This window comes from Denticeps clupeoides, chromosome 8, assembly GCF_900700375.1.
Source record: "Denticeps clupeoides chromosome 8, fDenClu1.1, whole genome shotgun sequence".
NCBI lineage: Eukaryota > Metazoa > Chordata > Actinopteri > Clupeiformes > Denticipitidae > Denticeps > Denticeps clupeoides.
This window is the reverse complement of record NC_041714.1, coordinates 13289697-13313514: the sequence shown is the minus strand read 5'-3', so window position 1 is coordinate 13313514 and position 23818 is coordinate 13289697. Positions and strand designations below refer to the sequence as shown.

At 42.7% G+C, this 23818-nt stretch overlaps 1 protein-coding gene across 4 annotated transcripts; it reads left to right on the top strand.

Annotated features, from left to right (window-relative positions):
• Positions 1-976: 976 nt before the first annotated feature.
• On the top strand, positions 977-23102 carry slc30a6 (solute carrier family 30 member 6). Of its 4 annotated transcripts, none has more exons than XM_028989869.1 (15): positions 977-1194; positions 1898-1944; positions 2751-2837; positions 4112-4196; positions 10686-10728; positions 10812-10877; positions 11925-12005; positions 12187-12222; positions 13153-13247; positions 17015-17063; positions 20124-20243; positions 20426-20528; positions 20903-20950; positions 21046-21114; positions 21759-23102. In XM_028989869.1, exons 1-15 carry the CDS (start codon positions 1017-1019, stop codon positions 22344-22346), a joined length of 1695 nt encoding a protein of 564 aa, XP_028845702.1. In that variant the 5' UTR covers positions 977-1016; the 3' UTR covers positions 22347-23102. The 4 variants fall into 4 exon arrangements, with proteins under 4 accessions (XP_028845702.1, XP_028845705.1, XP_028845703.1 ...); XM_028989872.1 differs by having other exon boundaries at positions 1054-1181; XM_028989870.1 differs by having other exon boundaries at positions 1054-1255.
• Positions 23103-23818: the final 716 nt, after the last annotated feature.

The following is a 23818-nucleotide window of genomic DNA, read 5'->3' as shown; positions in this document are numbered from 1 at the left end:
CTCTGCGGTCCAGCTCACTCCAAACCATCTCGCCCGGGTTCAGGTCCAGTGACTGTGGAGTCCAGGTCTCCACTTTTTGTTACATAACTCCACATGTGTTCATTCATATTTTTGATGCGTTCAGTGAAATGGTCGTGAAAATAAAGAAAACACATTGAATGAGAAGGTGTGTCCAAACTTTTGGCCTGTACTGTATAATGGAAGAAAGCCATTTGGAACCCTTGCCAGACATCATAGTAGGATTTTTTTGTTGACGGCAGTGCTAGGTTTACGTTCCCCTGTACTAGGAATGTGATGAATGGCATAGCAACACGCCATTTTGACTGGGTATCTTTGAATGTTTGATCAGTGTTGGAAAGTTTCACAATAAAAAGGTACATTTCTCCATAGACAGTTTTTTTTTTTGCCTTTAGTATCAAACATTGTCCACATTACAAAAAAAGTTAATCCAATGAATTCAGTGTAATTAAAATTCTTGCCATTTTTTTCATGTCGGCCTTAGGTCCACTGACCTCTGAGGTCGTAGATGTATTGCAAAACATGAAAAATGAGAGGGAACCTGCATTGCACATTTGAAAATCTGTCCCTGTCAGCACACGATCATACTGCAGAGATTACCTGTGGCTAGCTGGCTAGTGTTCTGTTTTTTTCTGTCTCTCAGGTAGACAATAATGTCGTTCTGGATTAGATACGTGTCGAACCACTGTGCATTTGTCCCCGCAATTTTTGTCGAACTTGTGTTCAGAATCTACAACAGAATGAATAAAAAGATTGTATTCATAGTTGGGGGTCCTAGTGAACCAGAACTGATCCCTTCATCGATGGTAACTTGAAAGCACGTTGTAAGTCGCTCTGGATAAGGGCGTCTGTCAAATGCCGTAAATGTAAATGTAAATATAAATGTAAATGTATCACGCCTCCGGAGCACGTGGTGGCGCTATGAAACCAAAACAGCTGGTTTGCGCGCAGAGAAACGCAACAGAAGTGAAACGGGGGCCGCCGAGGGAGGATCCAAAATGGCGATGGACGGCGCGTCCACGTCTTCAGGCGCAATGGCGTATCACGGCGACTATTACCCGAGGAAACTGGGCCCGAAGCCGGACGTGGTTCCGACCGGCATCACCGAGAGGAAGGCCGGACCCGCGGACAAGCCGCACATGGTGAAGGTGGACGTCATAAACGTGAGCGACCCAGGTAACGCTGGCGAACGGGCCATTTCAGCCAAAGCTGACGTTACTCGCTCGCTGCTCTGCGGGTACGTGCTGTCGACGCACGTCAGGTACGATGCGGACGTGTGCATGTGTTTGGAAAGTCAGTGTAAAGTGCAAAGCAGTCATGTTTTAGCTAGGGATGCGTGCATCTAATACCAGTATCGGATGTCGGTCAATTATTGACTCATGTGTGGACCAGGTATTGGTAAGGGTGTGCTAATTTATGAAACCCATCTATTCACTTAAATTGTAGGTTCTTTTCTGCATTTTTCTGTTCTTCAGGCTTTCGAACATGTCCTGTTTTCATGAATCACATCTAATAACTCCAGGGGACAGTTCCAAGCTATATCTCCATATAATTATTATGTTGTTATGTGATGTTGTCTCAGAAATAAAAAGGGCAGTATTTAGGTCTAATCCCAGTAAGAGGTTTTATTCATTAAATACTAGAATCATAGCAAAACTCAGGATCAGCTGATATATATAAACAGCAGGTGTTGGCATCTGTATCAGAACAGGCCATCCCTAGCTTTTACCCTCAAAGCCAGCAACCTGCTGTGTGTGAAATGTAAATGTGACACCATAATGTTTAAAGCTTGTTTTATTTCATCCACATGTCCTGTTAAATAAAATAAAAGGAATTTAAAATGAAATGCTCATGCTTAAGTGTATTTCTCCTCCCCCAGATATACCAATGCACAGGAAAAAACAAGAGACGGACACCTATATACTGGTACGGTTCCATTGGCCAAGCTTCAGTACTCATGCACAAGAATTGCTCTGGTTGGTGCATGTAGTTGCTTTAGGTTTTTTTTTTTTTGTGTGATCGTGGAAAATAAACAGCTTATCCAATCCATGTGAAATTTTCCACAAAATGCCAGAGAAATCCAAAAGGGACTGTTTTTTGCTGATTGTCCTAAATGACCATTACTCACACATGATTGTTGCATCTGTGCAATATTCAACATTTAATGTGTGCAGATTCTAGATTTTTTACATTTTTTTTTATAATGGTTCTACTATTTCTATCGTATATATTTTTGATATTGTAGCATTTTATTCTATTGCTATATATGTTTCTATTGGCTTGCTGTAACAAGTAAATTAAAGTTAAAATGGATGAACTGTTTACACTTGGAGTGAAAATGTAAATATTCTGAAATTAAATTGGCCACAAGGTGGCAGACTTGTTCATCACAATATTTCCCCCCCAAAACGGCACTGATGTTTACTGAAGTATAACGACCAGCATCAATAGCAGTGGTTGGCCTAGCGGGTAAGGAAATGGACCCATAATCGGAAGCCGAACACCCAAACCGCTAAGGTGACACTGAGGTGCCAAGTATCGTTGACACTGCTCCAGGGGCACATGTCACGACTGCCCAGACACTAAGGTGATGGGTTAAATGTAGACGACACATTTCTTTGTCACCATGTGCTGTGCTGCAGTGTATCACACTGACAATCATTTCACTTTCCCTAATAGGCAATTTTAAGTTAAAGAGCATATGTTGTTTTTTTTTTTTTCCATCGTTTCAGGGAACAATCCATCCATTCCGGAAGACGCACAAGTCCATTTTTGGGAAATTGTACCTGGAATTCCGCCTTGTAGCTTCTGACAGACGGGTGAGCTCTTCCTTGGGAGTTTGTGTGTGAATGATGTACTCTGGTGTTTGTTGTCAAAAATCATATTATGTTACGCTCTTTATTCTCCCATCACCAACATCTACCAATACAAACGGTTCCCCTTAATTCCCAAAATAAGGTCAAATTTCCTAGAAGGCCCTGTTTGTCAGGTAAATCCTCTCACTGCAACATGATTTCCTAATCCTGATGTGTTGATATTGGGGTAGTCCTGGAATGGGTGGTGATTGTGATCGAATGGATTAGACAGGAGCGCATGTGGATGTTTTATTTTTTGTTTGGCTTTGGTTGAGGTGTAATCCATTTTTGGTCTGCTTTAAGGTGAATTGGGATTACACACAAAACAGATTACAAAGAAAAGTTCCCGTTTAAAGATCAGTTTGTAGGAGCCCATAAAAATCAATGTGGTGGTAATTTTTCGGTCTTAGGGTAAATGTCCGAGGACCAAGGTTCGGCCTTCCTTTATCTGCTTATGCTCTACTGGCACGTGCACAGGGCCCCAGCCCTCTGTCTCTTTTCCTGGGAAGATCTAGGAGGTGTAGCTTGTTTTCCACTTGACCTGCACTGGGATAAGCAGCTTTCCTACACCGGATTCTTCCATCTGCTGGTCTCTGGTTCCATATAAAAAAAAAATCCTGGCAATAGTCGTACACCTTCACACAGTGCAATGTTGCTCATTTTCTGTAGGGGGCAGCGTTGACTTTGTCACTGTTTACCTGTGCGATTGGGAGATGTAGGCCAGCGCTGTCTGCATGTTTACACACACACACACACACACACACACACACACACAAACAGCCTCATGGACTCATAGAGTCTGAGCGCGCTCCAGTGTTCTCATTCCCCCTCCCTGCCGGGGGCCGTCAGTGGACGGCAAGGCCCTGTCATAACACGGCGCGCTGCGGTAATTGTATATTTCACAGCATGCGCACAGGACTGCCGCCAAACATCCAATGGAAGATGACAGCTCGGAGGTACCTCTGGCTCCGTCTTAAGAAAGCGTCCCCTGGTTCGGTGTGAGCTGCGCTTTGTTTAGTGTTACTGCACCGGTGTAAAGGGCAGCAGAAAATTTCTGCTGATGAACACGTAGTGAGAGGCATCTGATTACACGGCCTTCTTCATATTTTAGGGTCATTTCAAAGTTGTATTCAGAAATCCAAATATTGTTTGTCTTTTGCTGTCGTTATGACCTGTGCTTGTTCTTCCTATGAGTGACTGTGCCAGTTTGTATCATTTAGTTTTTTTGTCCCTTGCAGTCATGGAGAATCCTGCTTTTTGGCATGCTGAATGTTATCTGCACCGCTTGTCTGCTGATGTGGTGCAACTCCACCAACAGCATGGGTGAGTAAGTAGACATCTGCAGGTGTTTCTTGGATGGAGGTGTGCAATTTCATGATTGATGTTCAATGCAGTTGAGTTGGGTGCAGTTTTCTCAAATGGCCACCTTTGTCCTGATTTTAATATTTCACATTATGAAATATTTTATCTTAAACCTTTTTATCTTAAATATTTTACATTTAAATTAATTTTGATGTTTGATGAAGTTGTTGATTTTTCAGTGGAAACTTTGGTCCCACCGACAAAGATCTGCACTGTGCCCGCTGGCGGAGGAGGCGTCTCTGTAAATAACTGTTATTGTACCCTTGGCAGCCAGCAGATGTCTCCTCCGTGACCATTGTTAAGGCGAGGCCATTTCTCCTTGAGGCTGTGGCCTGTTAGTCTCTGTTTAGTGTTTTAATTACGATCTGAGACCACGGGTCAAACGCTTGGGCAGATTTTCCTCTTGGCTGAGGAGCTCCTGACCCTCGTTGTGAAGATTAGGTCTCTGCTTCACGCTTCTTGATGAGTTGCCTCATTCGTTTTGTATAATCATCTGCAAAATCAGCTTTGAATCCGTTTTTGGATTAGATCGTTCTGACCTACGAGCTGGACCGGACCGGTTACAGCAGTGCCTCTGCTGTCACACATGGCCAGGAAATAGAGGGCGGACGCGTATCGAGCCGTTAAGGGGGAAACCGATCCCAACGTCAATACTCACCGCAGATAAACAGCGCCGCTCAGGCCGCAGTCGCAGGATCCAGAGGACAGGATACTGTTGGTACACTTCCCATGTGGTGTTTAGCCACACAGAAATGAATCCGTACTAATATTTAAGCCATGGGCAGGAAGATTATCTGACCTCTTCTTGTCACAAGGAGACCTGAGCATTTGGGCAGATTTCCCGTAACCTTTCTCTTCTGGGTAGCTGAATTGGCCCTCATATAGACTATCAGAGCCAACAACTGATCTGGGGTCTGAATTTCACTGCTTGTCCTTACATCATTCTGTATAAGATTCTGCATAAACTGATCTTGGATCAGCAGTCGCACTGTCTGTACTAGGACCGTAAACATTTATGCAATTCATATATTTTGACAACTCAACATTTTTTATTTTTTGCATTACATTATCTATTTTATTAATGGATAAATAATTATATTTCTCATTAATAGTGTTGGAATAATCACTTTTTTTTTTTTTTTTTTTAACCTATGCATGAAGAACATTTTAACTTTTTTTTATTTTTTTTTTTGCTTCTGATTATTGCAGATTTTCACATCGTCGCTAAGGTATATTTGATTGTAAACTTGGTTTGGTTGTCCGGTCATCAATAGCTGCCTGGAGTTGGTAAAGCAGCAAGAACCCAGCACAGGACCTCCTGATTGGTTATTCGTTTGTTATTATGACAGCTGCGTCAATTAGATCTCTTCCACGTCTCTGGACCTTTTCCAGCCGTTGCGTAAAGACGGCGCACTCCAGGCTTCTGCCTCATTTACTTCAGGCCGCAGCGCATCCGTCGAGCACCCTGCCCCCTCCCGTGCAGCGGCACAGCTGCCGCCGCCGCAGCACGCGCTGACACGCAAGTGTCCTGGAAAGCAGAGGCGCTCGGACACTCTCGCCCGACCCGAACAGTTTTGTGATCGCCGCCTTTGGCCATTGGCTGCAGATGCTGGTGCGGAAGACGGGCAACACGCTGGAACGTTGGCCTGAAGTTCGTTATTGCCCCGTTTTTTGTTTGTTTGTTTGTTTGAAAACCTAATGGTAGGGCCATGCACTTTGCAGTGGAGCGTGAACGTCGCTGGATGGACTCTGTGTCTATGATCTTCACTCTGACACGTGACTAAAGATCATTAGTGCGAGTTTACAAAAGGAAAAAAAAAAACTCACTCATTGTCAGGGGAGGTTTCTGGTTCAGCAGCTCTGCACAAAGCCCACCTCTCCTCCATTTTGTGCCCCTCTGTCTTCAGGAGCGCTTTAGGAATGTTTTCTAGCTTTTTAATTACTTTGGTCTCATTGCAGTGTGTGTCTGTGTGTGTATTGTCTCTTCTGAAGCCGATAAGATGTAAAACAGATGAGTCCACAGGACACTGTTTGGTGCCGTCAGCTTGTAGAGATCAAATTTAGCACCGGAAGACGGTGTAGGTTTACAGGGCTGTCGAAAATGTACGCGCCTTCATTTGATACGTGCATTATTCTGTTGTCAACACTTCTTTTAGCCCTGATCAATGCGCTAGCCAGCCTCGCAATGATTTGTATAGGTCATTAAAAATGCGGCACCGAATGCATTGATGGGTAAAAAAATTTTTGTTTGTGTTTTGACTTTTATTTTTTTTGCCCTCAACCTCCCTGGATCCCTGTGCTGTTAATATTTTAGACTTCCCTCTTTTTCTGTCTGGTGTCAGTCAAGTTTTATGATCATGACCGAGCGATTGGGTCAAGTTTTTAGGTTATTGTATAAAATGACTAACCATTTAAATTTTTTTCTTTAGTGTTTCCTTAGCATGCACTTTATAGTATTTTGTGTGGGTGATTGGGTGGGTCAAGCCTAACATCCCCAGTACCCATTGAAGGCTCTAGATAATGCTAGCCAACTAAAAGAGGTCAAGTGCAGGTCCGTTGACCTCCCCGAACCTTGCCAGGGTGCGATGCCCCCTCCTCTCTGACATCTGCATAGTGGCCGGGTTCCCAAGAATTTTTTTTTGGGGGGGGGTGGGGTAGATGAATAATTGAAGTAGTCAGGTAATCTTATGAAATATGCAGTTCCGCCCTGTATTCAGTCATTTCCGATTAGCCAAATTAGCGTGTGATCGAGGTGAGGAGGAGGTTTCTGTGTTTAGAAACAGGGCAACATGCTCCAAAATGTGTTATAGAGCTCCAACACAGACAATGCCATGTTCTTACATACAATTCAGTCCAACCTGGATTAAATACATCAGGATTTACTTTCACCTTAGGCTTCAGGTCAAAATGTTCATTGTGTGTGTGTGTCAGTTATGCCAGTGGTAATTCGTGGCTCGTTTGTTAGTTTTGTTCTGTACATATTATGGGTATCGAAGGGAGCCACTCAGTGTCCTCCGAGAGAAGATTTCAGTCCTTTTGGACAACTGGTTATGAGTGCAGTTGGAGTGAAGTGAACATAAAATCTTACCAATCTGCCCTATTCAGAATAAAAAAAAAAGAAAAAAAAAAGTATTGTTTTGCTGACCATTGGCTGTATATTTTCTGTGCTATCAAAGATGCGGTTCACAATGCTTGATTTATAAAGTCATTTTATTTGGGTGTCGTTGTTGGCATTGTCCCATGTATGTAATGGGTATTAGGAGTGTAGAGAACGGAGGAGATATGGACACTGCGCTATACCAGGGTGTGCGATATATTGACCGAAGGGGAGTCCATAATGAGGAAGCGGAGGAATGCCTACAGGCTCCTCCCCCTTTCATGACCAAATATTATGTCATTCTCTCGCAGTTTAACAATTGAATAAACTGAAACAGGGCTGCGCAGTCTGACTTCAGTCTGTTAACAGATTCTGCTGTGTTTCGGACTAGAGTCGGGGAACGCAGGGGGAGCAAACACAAAGTTCTGGTCTATAGGACCTATCCTTTTCGTATGAAAGTTTGTTGTAAATGAATGTATTAAAAGTTTTTGTTTTTGCAAATCTCAGCCACCGTCGTCAGGTGATCGTGACCACTTGTACATCATATATAAAACTTCCATGGCAGGTGGTGAGCCAAATAAATAGAATTTGCTCCTAAAACATTTAATTTATATCCAGCTGTTCCTATATACTCCATGTGGTACAACTTTCTTAAAATTCTTATACTGCTGCAGTATTGGGGAAATGACATTTGCAGTGTTTATTGCAGTAATTATTCTTTTTTTTTTTTTTTTTTTTTTTTTTTTTTTTTTTTATTGATGGAAAAGAAAGTACCATTTATCATATTGCAACATTGATCTCAGTAATTGCAATATTACTATCAAAAATATATTACATAGGATAATTTTATTAATTGTAATATTAATTAATATTGTATTTTAGAAGAGCATCTTGAATGGTCTTAAATTTGATGAAAGTGACCTTCAAAAAGGTCTTAAGGCTTACGTAAACCTGCAGAAACCCTCAGTAGTGCACTGTGTAGAAGCGTGTGCTTGAGGACGTCAATACCGACTGTTTACTACTCCTCAGGGGAACTGTCTGCCCCTCCTATTCATCACTGACAACCTACTTAAAGTGTAGAGTTCCCCTGTCCATCTGCAGCTCTGTGTTACACAAACCGCTTCATTACTGTAACAAACTCACGCAGGATGCCATCTAATGCCCAGAACAACATGGAGAAGGAGCCTTAAACTGTACAATCCAGCTCAATTGTCGCACACTGATTGCAGTGGAGAAGACACTTCACCAACAGGATAGTCTTTCCTTTGATTTGGCTCTAAATGTTGAAATGGCGGATCTGGCCATTTGTCCCCGGTGTTCATGAGTTGGAGGTGTGAAACAAGGCCTGCGCAAAATGTTATGTGTTTAATATTTGACACGTCCATTATTTAATCATAAATATTTTGTCAGCTGTGGCGACCACATTTGCGGTGTGTGTGTGAGTGGGCTGCTGCTGTCACTTAGAGCATTTAAATATATATTTAAATTGCCCTACAGGAATGCAGGCTCACACTGAACGTCAAGCACATTTACTCACTGACCGTAAATGTGCACAAACAGAATTGTATGTCATTAACATGAGTTATTATGTGGCCGCTAACATATAATAACAAACTACTATCCATTCTACTATCCAAACTGCTAATAGTAATAACATTGTGTTTTAATATTTAATGGCTTATTTAGCAGTTCATGCAGAAAAAATGAATTAAGCTATTCTTATCAGTAACCAGGTAGAATCTTATGGAACAATAGTTAATAGCCAAATTTAAAACTGTCTAGAAATGTGCAACTTAGTAATATTTTCCCAAATTGTTAGGAGAATATGGATACTCCCTTCACTGGTCTTATAATGTTGGTGGGGTAGCATCAAATGTAGCTGCCCTGAGTATTTCTGCAGTAAATAGAACACTTTGTTTATTCAGTCAATACTCACTCAGGAACCAACCATCAGTTCCACCACAATAATGGAACTAATACCAGATGTTGTCACACTTTTCAATGAATTTGAACTTGAATATGTATATATGATGTCAATTAGTCTTGAAAAAAACGTGTGGTCCTATGGTTCTATATTCTGTGTTTATGTGCTAATTCAGCGTTTCAGAAATCATAGGGTTTCTTTATTTTAAATTTCAATGACGGTGTTGTAATTTATTTATTTATTTATTTATTTTGCTTGCCTATTACTGCGTATTCCCTGTGTTTGTGCTGAATTGATGTGTTTTGCCCAGATTATTTTATGCTGCTGATGACTGATTTGTAGTCCCCTCTGTTCATTCGTCTTTGTGTTGATGTTGCAGTCTGGCCGGCAGCAGCAGCGATATCGTCAGCTTCTCGGTTTACCCCGCTGCACTAGTGTCAGCACCGAGCGCCGGCCATGCTCCCGCCCGCCGCTTCCTCCTGGAGGCTCCCGTTTCCCCTGCCAGGTGTTGCTGTGTAGTCGGTCAATAAAGCTTTTAGTTTACATATGGAGCGATCTATTGTTATTTTAATATGCCGCGTCGACAGACACCCGAGCCCGGACCCCGGTCGATGCGTGTTGCAGAACTCAATGACAGCGGAGTGCTGCAGTTTGCAAATCTCTGCTTCTGAAAATACAGGGGCTGCTGCTGTATGCGGTTATGATGAGTGCGCCTCGGCCCCGGGGCCACTGGGGGGAAAGCTGATACTGGCCCGAGGGCCGCCGGGAAGAGATCCCGCTCCAAGGCTCCCTTAACTTTTTGCTTATCCTCCCGATAACCAGCCAGCACTTAATGTTTTTAATGGGGGCCCGGCCCCTGGAGAGGGAAGTGAGAAGGCATCAGGGCACTGCCCGGGACGATCAGATGTGTTTGGTCTTCTGTCCTGCAGACGTTATTAAATATTCAGCCCCGCGGCTGGGATCTGCTTACCACCTCTGCACTCCTTTCTTTTATCTGCATTGATCAGGACTGTAAACATACACAAGTGACCTTAATCTGCTCACAATAGGCGACAAGGAATCAGTGGAGAACGTCCGTCTGCACGTTGCTCCAGTGCCACGTGCCAAACGCACCTGGCTGTTCATCGTGGCTGCATGCTCGATACACCTCAAACACATCTAGACCTGAAATTTAAGTGGAGAAAAGAGTCATGTCTGCTTTTAATCAGTCACGCTTGTTTTTAACATTTCTTTTCTATTGTAATGCAAGGACTAAGGGAACATGGAATATGCATAGTGAAAGGGCAAACATTGTTCCAAGTGAAGGAGCATTTGGTAAAGGAGATGATGTTTGGTCGTGAAGTTCATCTCTCTGTACCTCAGTATTTTACTTGGTGATTATTTTATTCCTGAGGATCTCAACGTGTTTCCTTCTTTCTCCCTGTTCCAGCTTTAACAGCGTACACGTACCTCACCATCTTTGACCTTTTTAGGTAAGTAAACTTGAACTGCTCAAATCGAGTAGAAAACGCATTGGATCTATTTTGACCTTTTACATTTGACCTTTGCCCTTCAGTCTAATCACCTGTCTCATAAGCTCCTGGGTGGCGATGAAAAAGCCAAGTCAGTCGTACTCTTTTGGGTAAGCAAACCAATTTTACCACAACCTGTCGGTTAATGTTATTTTATTCACTTTTGGTAAAGGTCAGTGGTGCTCATGATGTTGGAGACTCCTCGTGTACTGTAATGCTACTATGATGCTCATGTTTCATGGATGGGCGGGGCTGAACGTGTACATATGTACGCGCGCGGTGCCCCCCATATCATGCATGATGCGTCTGACTTTGTTGACTGACCCCGAGCCTGTGTTGGTGGTGGTAGGTTTCTAGTGGGCGGGGCATCGCTGTGTTTGGTTGCTCCCTTGACCTGAGCGTGTTGCTGTGTGCTTATTGAATGGAAAGCTTCTTTTCAGCTCCACTTGGCCTTAATGTGCTCAGTTGGCCAGCACAATGGGCCGGCTCAGCCTCGCTCGTTTTCACACACGGCCACGATTATCTGGTCCAGGGCTCCTGCACAGTCCGTCCATCACTCCCATTTCCCATCCTGCACCACAGCTCCAACCCCCTCCACCATGTTGGGGCTTTAACTGAAAATGGGTCTGGTCACATTGTTATTAATCTAAGACGGCGTCCTATTGGTTGCTTTGCTGTCTTAGTCCCGCCCCTTCTTTCTTCAGTTCAACAACACCGGGCACCACCCTACTCTCCCCTTTTTCTGGGAACCTTCGCCAGGTCCTGGCAGGGGTGGTGACCCGCTCCCCAGCCATTGTTTTGGGGCTGAGGTTTGGTTCCGCCAGAGGGGCTTTTGCGCCATTGTAAACATGCCGCGACCCACGGCTCTTCTGTAACAAACAAATCATTACTGAGGCCCAAATTCACCTAAGGTGTCCCTCCCTCCCAAATAAAGCCCCACCTCTTTTTCAGTCGACTTTTTGTTATTGATTATTTTGCAGAAATAATCTGTGTTTTAAATCAACCAAATGGACTTTTTAGTGCTCAGGGAGTTAGTCCTAACAGTCCCATTACAACACTGGATTCCGATGAGCCAATTTATTTATCCATTCTCAAGTTCTAAAACTACATTCAATTTCCAAATAAAAACAGAGTGTGCATCTGTTCCTTCCCCACAGATTTGAGCGGTTTGAGGTGCTTGCCGTTTTTGCGTCTACAGTGCTGGTTCAGCTGGGTGCTCTCTTCATTCTCAAGGAGAGGTGGGTGTACAGGTCTGGCTTCATGAATATTTCATGTCTGCTGGAATGTTTGACTGGAGCTTTAGCCTCTGTCCGTAAAGAGGGGTGTAGCTGGCGGTGAGGCAGAAAACTGGGTGAAGGGGCTGCAAACTCTAACACTAACTACTGGTGCCTGATCATCTCTTTTTCTTGGTCCTATCAGTGTGGAGCGCTTTGTGAAGCAGCCAGACATTCACACGTAAGTCCTGAGGCACACACACTCACATTGTCTTATACCTGCACAATACGCAATACACTTACACTTTCAATTTAATTTTTTTTTAAATTTTTATTAAAAATTTACACAGTGTAGCCTGGTTTAGTTTTGACTTTTTTTTTTTTTTTTTTTTTTTTTTTTTTACACAATTTTTCTAATGATACTTTATGAATGTATTTTGTATTATAAATCACAGAATTCTAAAATATTGCACAACACTGAATTCCTGGAGACCTGGATCATTGAGTGAATTGAAGTGTGCTGGACACGCCCACACTTCTTGTATTTTTGAAGCACTGCACAAAAGGCTGATATCTACATGTAGTGGCGTCTGTCCTTATCACGGCACTGGTAGCATCCTGTTTGAAATCCAATATCATCAGGGCCTGGGCTTTCATCTGGATCTCTAACAACACTCCCAAAACATGGTGACTGAATCTGCCTCCCCCTGTGGATTCTAACTCAAAAGAAGCATTTTTACTACCGGCCCCCACACCCCTGACGACTTATCCCAGCTGTGGGTAGCATGGTATTATTGCAGGACCTCGGTAATGATCAGGCGATGCCATCTCGAACCACAATGCCAGCATTGGGAAAATAATTTCCTCTGTTTCGCGTCCAGTTGGGGTCTGAGGCGTCAATACAGGAGCTGATTAGAGGGATTTGTGTTGCAGCAATTGGATTTATAGAACAATGTTTCTGTTGTTGAACACGCAGTGCAGGTATTAAAAAGTACCTCACCACGGTTCCCTGAGGTCACAGTAAGTACTGTGCATCAAAGGTGAAACATAAATCATAAACTCACACCACAAAAGACTGACAAGGTTATTTTATTTCACAGTTTTTAAGTTATATCATATGATATTAATAATAGTATGTCCCATTTAACCAGCTTTATATTCCTTTCTTTAGAGGACGCCTTTTGGTCGGGACCTTTGTGGCTCTTTTCTTTAACTTGCTGACCCTCCTGTCAGTGAAGAACAAGCCCTTTTCATACGTCTCAGAAGGTAATTTTTTTTAACCTTTGCTTTTTACCTTTTTAATCCTTTTATATGATAAAATAACCTTTGCTTTAACTTTTTAAACCTTTTATATGATAAAATTAATCTGAGATCAGTCTCCAGTAGTGACTATAATAGGAGCCCAGGGTTTGCCGTTCCTGTCCGTTCTGCCAGTAGAGGGCTTCGGTCGGAGCGATCACACACCATGGCGTCTTCAGGCTAAATCTTTCACTGAAAAGACTTGTTCCTAATTGTCTGAAGTAGACTCTTAAATCCCAGTCTGGCAAGCTGGTTTATTTTCTTAAATTAATCTATCACAATGATCATTTTGTTTAAGCATCATGTGGGATTTATGATGTAGAATAAAAGGATTATTGGTTTTATGATATGTTTCCCCCCCTATGGTTTTGCTCTACTTTTTGTTTTTCTGCTTGTGTTTATAAGAAATGTTTATGAGGATTAGTCACTGATGAGGCATAATCTCTGAAGTAGATTGGATATCTTTGGTGTGTTTGTATCCATAAACACCATGGCGAAGGACAACAAACACGTATTGGTGCGTACTGGGCATGCCCGTGTGCTGCTGTGGCCTGCCGTGATTGGCCAGTGCTGTTTCATAATTGTGGCAGCAGCCATTTGGTCAGTGTCATGTCGTAAGGTGGTTAATTGGCTCTGGGTTCTTTATACAGTTAATCTGTTTAAGGTGGTGCGCAGGATTACCAGATCTGCGGATGACTTTGTTTCTGACTTCGTAGCTGACTTCGGTGGTGTTTGTCCAGAGCGATGCTTTGTCAGAGCGGTCACTTCTGTGGCATTGATTTCCTGACCACGTGCAGATGAAGTTACCTGTACAGGACGGGGCTGGACGTAGAGTATGGCTCAGTAGTTATGTCTAATCGTTTGTCATATACCTGCACACAATTTTTGACACTTCATGCATTGAAGCATACGTTGATGTATTTTCTTGTTGGTTGCAGAGAGGGTTGCAGGGATTAACCATTTTGACGATTAACCGCGGTGTGAAACATTGCTGTTAATCCACCACTAAGACGTCTCCAACATCAAGAAGAGAAAAAAAAAAAAAGAAATCCACCGGCATAGACGTAGAATAGCGTGGCCTGCACGGACAAAGTGAAACACACAAAACGCCCCAAAACGCATCATGGCAGAAGGACGAGAGACAGCCAACAACAGGTCTACTCCTGTTGAGGCACTTTAAGTCTCTGTGTGAATATTTTGGATTCCCAGAAGATGCTAAAGTACAAATCCAGGACCACAGGTCACCCATTTGCAGAGCTTGCAGAAAAAAAAAATTGAGTCCAAAGGGGGATTACAGGGTCTACGTGGGCGACTGGGAGGGGGGTGGCTGTGATCGATTGCTGTAGCGGCGACAATTCGCCACGGGCGCTTTTTTTTTTTTTTATTTCTACACTAAAATCTCATAAAAGGAGGCTAGCACTAGCGCGATCCACTATGAAATTCGGAGAATTCTAAAATAATTTAGCAGAGTAGAGTTTGTATGAATCGAACTTCGCGTCCTCTTTTTCCATAAAAAGTGGTATGTTTACCATTTCTTTGGGAGTTTCATAAAAAAGAATTTCAAACCTAGCTTGTTTGCATAGGTCCTGAAACGTTAACTCCCTTAAAGCATTTGTTTGCAGTCCATTTTATTAAGTGGGATGACCAGACATGTGCGAGTGAAGTTTTGGTAGGCTCTGTGGACTTGCAGCGTGAACATGCCATACCTTTTTGCACTTCAAATTTTATTGTATTTTTTGTTGTTGCTGCGTTTAAGTTAAGGATTTTGGCCACAACAAATGAGCTGTGCTACCTATAGAGTACTTTTATTGTGTGTGTACACATTTTATTTTCCTGACTGTCTGAAAAGCTGCAATAAATAGCGTTTGGAGCTCAAAACCTTTTATATAATGCATGTGTGTGTGATTTTCATTCAATGAAGATAATTGTGAAACCAAGATAATTTCCCTATAATCGTACCACTAAAATGACTAGTCGTTGCAATCATTGGAACATTAATGTGAACACTTGCCATGATTCATCCACACTCACCATATGCATGTGACCACTGTTTACGCAGCGTGCCGCACTAGTATGTTTTTGCACTCATCTGTAATTCTGTGCGCAGATTAACAGGCACCGGGAACTAATGCCGGTTAATTACAGTAGAGGGTGAAGCCAGGCCAGGGTTGCCTTTACAGGAGGTAGCCCCGTTGGCTAGGTCATAGGACCTTAATGGAGTGACCTCACAATCTACTTAAGGTTCCCTGTGTGTCGCTGCTGTCCTTTCATGTGGTGTGCATCAGCATTGCACTGCTTTAATACAGTATCTCCCGAAAGTGAGTGCACCCCTCACATATTTTTGTAAATAATTTCTTTGGGACAACAATGAAGATGTGACACTTGGATACAATGTAAAGCATTCGGTGTACAGCTTGTATAACTGTAAATTTGTAGTCCTCTAAAAATAACTACACTTACACAGCCCGTAATGTTTAATCTGCAAAAATTGACACGCTTGTCTTTCTAATCCCCACCTGGTTGCCATGAGAGGTTGACACCATCTGAACCAAAAAATGTTACTCTTTGTCTCATCCACTTCCTTAGTCTGCTTGTCTTCTGGCTTTTTTGGTGGACGACAGCCATGCAGACCAATTTGATGCATAAGACTGTATTTTGCATTCAAAGCTCCCATTTTCAAAGAAGCTGTCCGTGTCCAGAGGTTAACGAAAGCAAAATAGTCGCATGCAAAAATCTTCCTGTAAACTACTTCTGTTTCTTCTGCGTTATCCTTCTTTAAACAAAATACAATGAATTAATTGTATTTTAATTAATTAATTTCTAATACAATACAATTGTACGTTATTTTTTTTCTTAGCATCTTGTTGTGGATAGTTAGTGATGCACATCCACAAATTAAGGTGTTGATTTTTTTTTTGTGCAACCCACTTTTAAAAAAAAAAAAAAAAGTGCATTGATTAAAGTTTTCTGTCAACTGAGTGCAAAGACCTTTACAGACCAAGTGGTTTAGTGAGGCACTGTGCTCTGAATCCCAGTGTTTTCTATGGGATGCGCACGTAAAGAGTGCTCTTGTGCTCTGCTGCCATGTGAATATTGTTGAACTTTGACCTCTGCGTGTTGTGACTCATTAACACACAACTAGTAGGAACAAAGCATCGAAACGGGTGCTCAAGCCATGATGGAAGAGGTTGGTTTTATAGATGTGGTTTTATATGGAACATTTGGATATAGAGACATAGTTCGTTATAGCAATTTAATTCCACCGTCTGCCAGGTGTGTTGCTTGTTGGCAGTGTAGAAATAGCATGTGCTACCTATAGATCTACTTTTCAGTTTGTTACCTCAAATAATGAGGTATGTATGTGTGCATTTATGTGTGCATTTAGGTATAAGGTTTGTGGGAGTGGTGCACAGTAATGGGGTTAACCAGGGCAATTGCAGGGCAATCCTGCAACACAGAGAGTTTGGTTTAAAACATATTTAAAATTTCCCACCTTTAATCCATATAAGTGTTTATTTTTGCGGTCAGGTGGGGCACAGATGGCTGCAGCCCACCCCAATAGCTGCAAGTCTGAGTGTATGTATCCCACCCCGGGGCCTGTAGAGACTGGGTGTACCCCGGGATGATTGAATGGCACCAGGTCTCTTGTTACGGGTGTCACCGTAGCAGCTGGCTGTAGTGCAGGGGGGCTGCCTGTGTTGTGATGTGACCCCTCCATCTTCTTCTCCTAACAGCTGCCAGCACCAGTTGGCTGCAGGAGCACGTCGCTGACCTGAGTAGAAGGTAAGATCACCTTTCAGTGACTCATGGCTCTTTATTGATCCTCCTCCACTTTCAATAAAAATCTGAAACGAACACTTCACTTGGGTACAAATTTGAGGTCTTCATATGATCTTGATTGATGCCTGATCTGGAAATACAGTCAAGCAGTAGCTTTGCCATGCTTCGTAATGACTGTCCTTTGGGCTAACCTGTCACTGAGGGTAAAGGTCATCTCTAGGCTTTTGTCTCTCCTTTGTGCACTGGAGGTGAGGTCTACTCCAGAATTGGGAAGATGGGCCTGTCGCTGCCTGGAAAACGCTGGGATGATGAATCGCACCGTTGGATGGCCTGAATAATGAATGCAGAGGCGTTGTCTTTCAGGCCGGAGTGTGGAGGGATCATTTTGCATCCAGTGTTCCTGTAATTCTGTTCGACCCCTTTCTCGTCCGGATGGGGCTTTTTTTTTTTTTTTTTTTTTTTTTTTACACAATAACTATTTATCAAACAAAAAGGAAAAGCTGTTTGCACCCCAGCAGACGTCTTTTGGATTTAACCATTGCTAATGTAACATCAAATATGTTGTGTCAGGATTTCAGATATGAAGTTTGTTTATTTCTTGACACTGAGAAAGTTACATTTTATTTTAATCAAAGTTTAAAAAGGTGAGGAGCCGGTTTGCATGATTTACAGCTCTCACACTTCCTCATTCTGGATTATTTAAACCCCTTCCCCCTAAATGCCACCACTGCCCCTTTTATGCCACCACTGCCCCTTTTACACAAGGTATGTCGGTGGATGTCTGTCTGAAGACCTTGGAGGCTTGATAGCTATGATTACTGCTCGCATTTGTGTGCCCTTTTTTTTTTATAAAAAATCCCTAACAAACCCCTTTCTGTCACAAAGAAGATAGCATTTGATATGCTGGGGGTTGGCAGAGATATTATATAACCCTCTCATATTTAGCACTGCTGTCTTGACAGATTTGGCAATTCGGTGCTTGTGTTTGGAACCAGTAGACTTAATATCAGGTGTTTGTTTGTCCCCACATAATCCTACATTTCTCAAAGCTGCGGGATTAAAACACAGTCCAGAGTGGACAGAAAACAAGGCTACAGGCTTTAGCCTGCAGTGCTGCACGTTGGGATTCACACTGCTCTGTTCCGACTCAAATTATATCAATGCACTGGGGAGATTATCAGATTATTGGGATTATAAACCCTGCCTAGATATGCACCTCCCCCAGACCAGTTCTCTTCCGACCAAAATGTGCTTGTTAGGATAATAGTTGCAAATAGAAGGAAGAAATGAATCTTTATCTTTTATGTATAAATCTCGGAACAAATATACTTAATGGTTTATTTCAAACCAAGCTTTAATCCAGATTTCTTTATACCAAAAGTCTTTTTATAGAAAATGGAAAGAGGCCATATTGTGTATTTTGTCCTCTTGTGCTCTTTTCCGGCCGTTCTCTTTAATAATCTTAACGTTGATCCTAAGTGCAGTTTTGCAACTATCTGTAATTTTTGCATCACCTCTGATGAAGACAACCACCTCATCTTGATGGTTCTGGTGAATTGGTATTTTGGGGTTATACTATAATACAACCTTTTACCTCAGAAGAGATGTTCTCTGCCGTTCGTAAAAAAATTCCCTTCCCATAATTACACCTTCTATCCCATCACACATAACCAGTTGTGTGAAATATAAGACATTAGATAATTTTTGGTCAATACTTCAGAATCAAATCCTCTCTGTTGGTGAGGAGGTTTAACCCCTCCTGTTCCTTAATATTTGATTCTCTAATCCAGTGTTTCCCAACCCTGGTCCTGGAGGAACATCTGCCAGGAAGTTTTTGTTCCAACCCACATATCTTCACAATCTGGCCCAATTATTATTTGGCCTTTAAGTATCACCAGAGTCTTAAGTAAATGCTGGAGTGAAGACTGGCAGATGTTCCTCCAGGACCAGGGTGGAAAACATTTTGGAAAACAAATTCTGTAGAACAAGCAGGCATTGTCAAATGTATGAAATTAGTCAATTTTTTAAAAAAAAAATAGTTTTAGTGATTGGGTTTGGGATGTGAACTAGTAAATATATTTGGATGTAAACCTGAGGAAATCTTACAGATGCAAGACAGATTTTTCCATGATTAGATATGCTTTTATGGCAATTTAAAAACCTGGACAAGTCATGGAATTTGAAAAGGGTGGTAGTAGCCTAGTGGGTAACACACTCGCCTATGAACCAGAAGACCCGGGTTCAAATCCCACTTACTACCATTGTGTCCCTGAGCAAGACACTTAACCCTAAGTTGCTCCACTGTCCCTGTAGCTACTGATTGTAAGTCGCTCTGGATAAGGGCGTCTGATAAATGCTGTAAATGTAAAAATGTAAATGTAAAATGAAAAGATAATTTGTTTTACAATACAAAATAAAATATAAGCACATAAGGGAGTCTATAGTATCTTTGCTAGCTTTGCATATAGTGAACCAATTTACATGGTACTGCGTGTGGTTCTTCCATATTCCAGCTACTCTGCAAATCTGATGGTGCCCATTTTACTCGATCTTGTGCAAATTTACAGGAAGAAACATTCTCAGCGTATTCTGGCTGGAATAAGAGGTTTTTATTTGCAGTAGGGTAGGTTGGACACGGCAACTCTTATTCTCTGGCACCACACAACAGAGATCAGAGACGCTGCCTAACTGCCCACCTACACTAAACTGTGTTTTAGCCCCCATGAAACACAGATCTCAACATTCAACGTGGTATATACAACCCGCCAATTTTCTTTCCCTCTTAGTCTAGCACTCACAATAAGTCCGCCACCACAATAAGTAAACATGAAAAATGCCAAAAGCTAATCACCGAGAACATAGTCATGAAGATTTGCTTTACTGAAATGTATAAGAACTCTGTAAATCACACTTTTATAGGCGGTTAGTGTTGGCAGAAAGAAGGTTACAAAAATGAAATGAATCTTTTGCAGCTCTGTAGAGCCTTTATGGATTTGTAAATATTGAACGTGTTGAGCTGCTTGTTAAGATTATTAATCCATGTGTGTGTGTGTGTGTTTGCAGCCTGTGTGGGATCATCCCAGGTCTGAGCAGCGTCCTACTCCCTCGAATGAATCCCTTCGTCCTGATTAACCTGGCTGGAGCGCTTGCGCTGGGCATCACCTACATGCTCATCGAGATCAAGTGAGTGCAGCTGCTGCAATATGTATTTTACTCAAACTCCTCAACCATTTTATCCGTGCACCTCCCATTCCCCTTCCTCAACATCATCCTCAAAGCCCTGTCTTATCTCATAATTGAGTCGCTGTGTTAAAAGGGAGCCTTTTGTGACTGCCCTTCACCCTGATCTCTTGTTCTGTTTGCAGTAATTATAACTCTGTGGATACAGCATCTGCAGTGGCGATCGCACTCATGACGTTTGGCACCATGTACCCCATGAGTGTGTACAGTGGGAAAGTGCTGCTTCAGGTTTGTGTGCAACACTCAGTCAACAATCAATGCAAATTCAGCCAATCAGCAAATTATTAGCGTTTTGCACTTTTGTTGAATTACCACAACTTTTCTTGCAATATTGACCTATTGCAGGACTTCCTGCATTTTGAATCACTCAAACGTTTTAATTCAGTGTTACCAAACATGTTGGCATGTGCGACGGGAATGTTTCTCATTTACGCTTAAACATTTCCACCAAGGATCGTGCACAACAGTTTCCAAGTGTTCTGCACAAAATCCTGGAGGGACTGAACGCTTTATCTTTATTTTTATAAACAGGTCTTACCACTTGGTTACAGATGTAAAGAACTTTGCCTGTATCTGATATATTTTTTTTTTTTTCTCCTCAGACCACACCCTCTCATGTCCTAGGCCAACTGGATAAACTGCTGAGAGAGGTGAGGACTGCCAAACCAGTGTGATCAGCAAGATCAACATAAAGTTCCAGTGAATATAACCAAAGTTAAATATGGCCTGTATCCTGTCCTGTCAGGTGTCAACGCTCGATGGTGTTCTGGAGGTGCGGAACGAACACTTCTGGACTGTTGGATTTGGTGCTTTGGTATGTTTGACTTTTTTTTTTCCCCTCTCTTATACGTGCAGCATAGTGTACATATGCAGGGATATTAGAAATGCAGAGCTCGTTTCATAGAAATACTTTTATTATAATTTTTTTTGCAGTTAACGTTTCATCAGTGCATTACTGTACATGCTTGTTGCACCAAACCAGTTATCTGATTGAAGAATTTTGACTAGATATGCAAAAACATTTCCCACATATGTGATTATTGCCATGGAGGGGGGGACAAATCCCAGGCATGCTGTAAGAGACACACACACACACACACCAACCCATGATTTCTACCCACACATCCCCAAATACTCTGCTTATCTGCTCTTCCTGAATGTGATGTAACTGAAGAGACGTGTGGGTAGAAAGATACACCTTGTGGAAACATATGGCTTTCCCGTTACTTCCACACAAAGTGACCTTCCCTTGGTTCTGTGGGTATTAAAATTCCCATTCACGTTCTAAAGCTCATTGCCCCACTTTCGATCCCCACATTAGGACGTGTCCTGGAATGCACCAGGGCTCTTGTTTCGCTCTTTTTCTGTTTTAATGGCTGCCCTCCAGTGTAGGAAGAGACAGGCAGGCAGACAGACAGGCCCTTAACTCTCTATGCTCTCCACTGGCTGTATGTGCAGGCTGGGTCTGTCCACGTCCGCATCCGCCGCGACGCCAACGAGCAGATGGTGCTGGCCCACGTGACCAACCGGCTGCACACGCTGGTTTCCACACTGACCGTTCAGATTTTCAAGGACGACTGGATTCGGCCATCCCTAGTGGCTGGACCTCTTCCGGCCGGCGCCATCAGCGCCTCCGAATATGGGACCCACTCGGGCTTCCCACCCCTTTCCTCCAGGCATGTTGAGGAGATGGACCCACTCACCTCCACCCCTGCCAAGCCCAGCAGCCCACCCCCCGAGTTCTCCTTCAACACCCCAGGCAGGAACATCCAACCGGTGGTGTTCCCCAGCGCCCCTCCCCAAAGACCCTACAGCATGGGCCTCACCTATGGGGCCTCGCCCTATGCCAGTATGCTGAACCAGGGCTTTTCTCACCCAGGGACCGGACTCGGACTGGGGGTCGGTGTGGGGGTTGGGACCAGGGTGCCTCCAATGCAGGGTTTCAGGACTTCTTTCAACACAGTACCCCAAAGATACGGGAGTAACCCACTCCCCCCTCAGACAGTGGCAGAACCTGGTGATTCAAACAGGGGAAGCTCATATTAGACCTATATAATAAAATTCATTGTTATTTGTACATTAATACTGCCCTCTGTATCTTTTGCAGAAAATGGTCTTTGACCCTGTTGTACCAGTTGGTCTCACATGTTCTTTACACTTGTTATGCCTTTGGAATGCCCTGTCAGAGTTACAGAGACCCCTGAAACCCATGTTTGACCAAACAACACATCCCATTCCCTAAGGTTTCATCAAGAGGCATGTCCAAAAGTGTGTTTTCTTTGTAACATCGCTTCCAGTGAGCCAGTTTATCTGGTCACACTGGGAGAGCTGAAAAAAAACTTTTTTTCCAGATTTTGACACACCAAATCAATCTTGGTTGTTGGTCTGCCCTGCTGTTTTATTCTGAGTCTTTCCTTGTAAGGGAGACTGCTAAATAGCTTCGCCTAATCAGGTCAACAATTTTAGCACCATCTGTCATTATGCACATCTTGGCAAGTTTCTCCCTTTGACAAGCTTCTTTAAATGTATGATTGAACAAACAAGGAGCAAAGTCAAGAATGCTATATTTTTTATTTTATTTTTAAGAATGTATAGACAATAATGACTTATATCACTAGCAAACAAGACTGAGTGCATTTTGTCCAATGACCAGGTTTTCCACACTGGAAAAAAAGGTAATTTGTTCCATGCCATAGAGGTCCAGTAAAGCTGCACTTCAGGAGGTTTTAATGCACTGTGCTGCACAGGAAGGTATGAGAAGGTATGTTAAACAATCTACAATAAAGAGCTGACTCTGAATGAGCTCATCATGAAGTTCAATGCATTTTAGTGCCCTTTTATTAAAACCAAAATAAATACAAATGGGCATATATGAACATTTATTTTTTGGTAAGCTGACCTAATGATAAGCCGCTGCCCTAAGATTGAACCAGTACTGCCCTTGACTGCGCGTGCAGAGGAACTATTCACTGTACAGTGCATCCTGAAAGTATTCACTGCTCATCACTTTTTCCACATTTTATGTCACAGCATTTTTTTCTCCTCAAAATTCTACCCACATCATCCCATAATGACAACGTGAAAAAAAGTTTACTTTAGGTTGTTGCAAATATTTAAAAAAAAATATATATATATTTGAAATCATATATACGTAAGTATTCACAGCCTTAGCTCAATTGTTAAAGTGAAGTGAAGTGATTGTCACATGTGATACACAGCACACAGTGGAATTTGTCCTCTGCATTTATCCCATCACCCTGAGTGAGCAGTGGGCAGCCATGACAGGCGCCCGGGGAGCAGTGTGTGGGGACGGTGCTTTGCTCAGTGGCACCTCAGTGGCACCTTGGTGGATCAGGATTCGAACCGGCAACCTTCTGTTTACGGGGCCGCTTCCTTAACCGCTAGGCCACCACTGCCCCAATTGTTGACAGACCTCTCAAGTCTTTTGCCAATTCCTCTTTGCAGCACCTCTCAAGCTCCATCAGGTTGGATGGGAAGCATCAGTGCACAGCCATTTT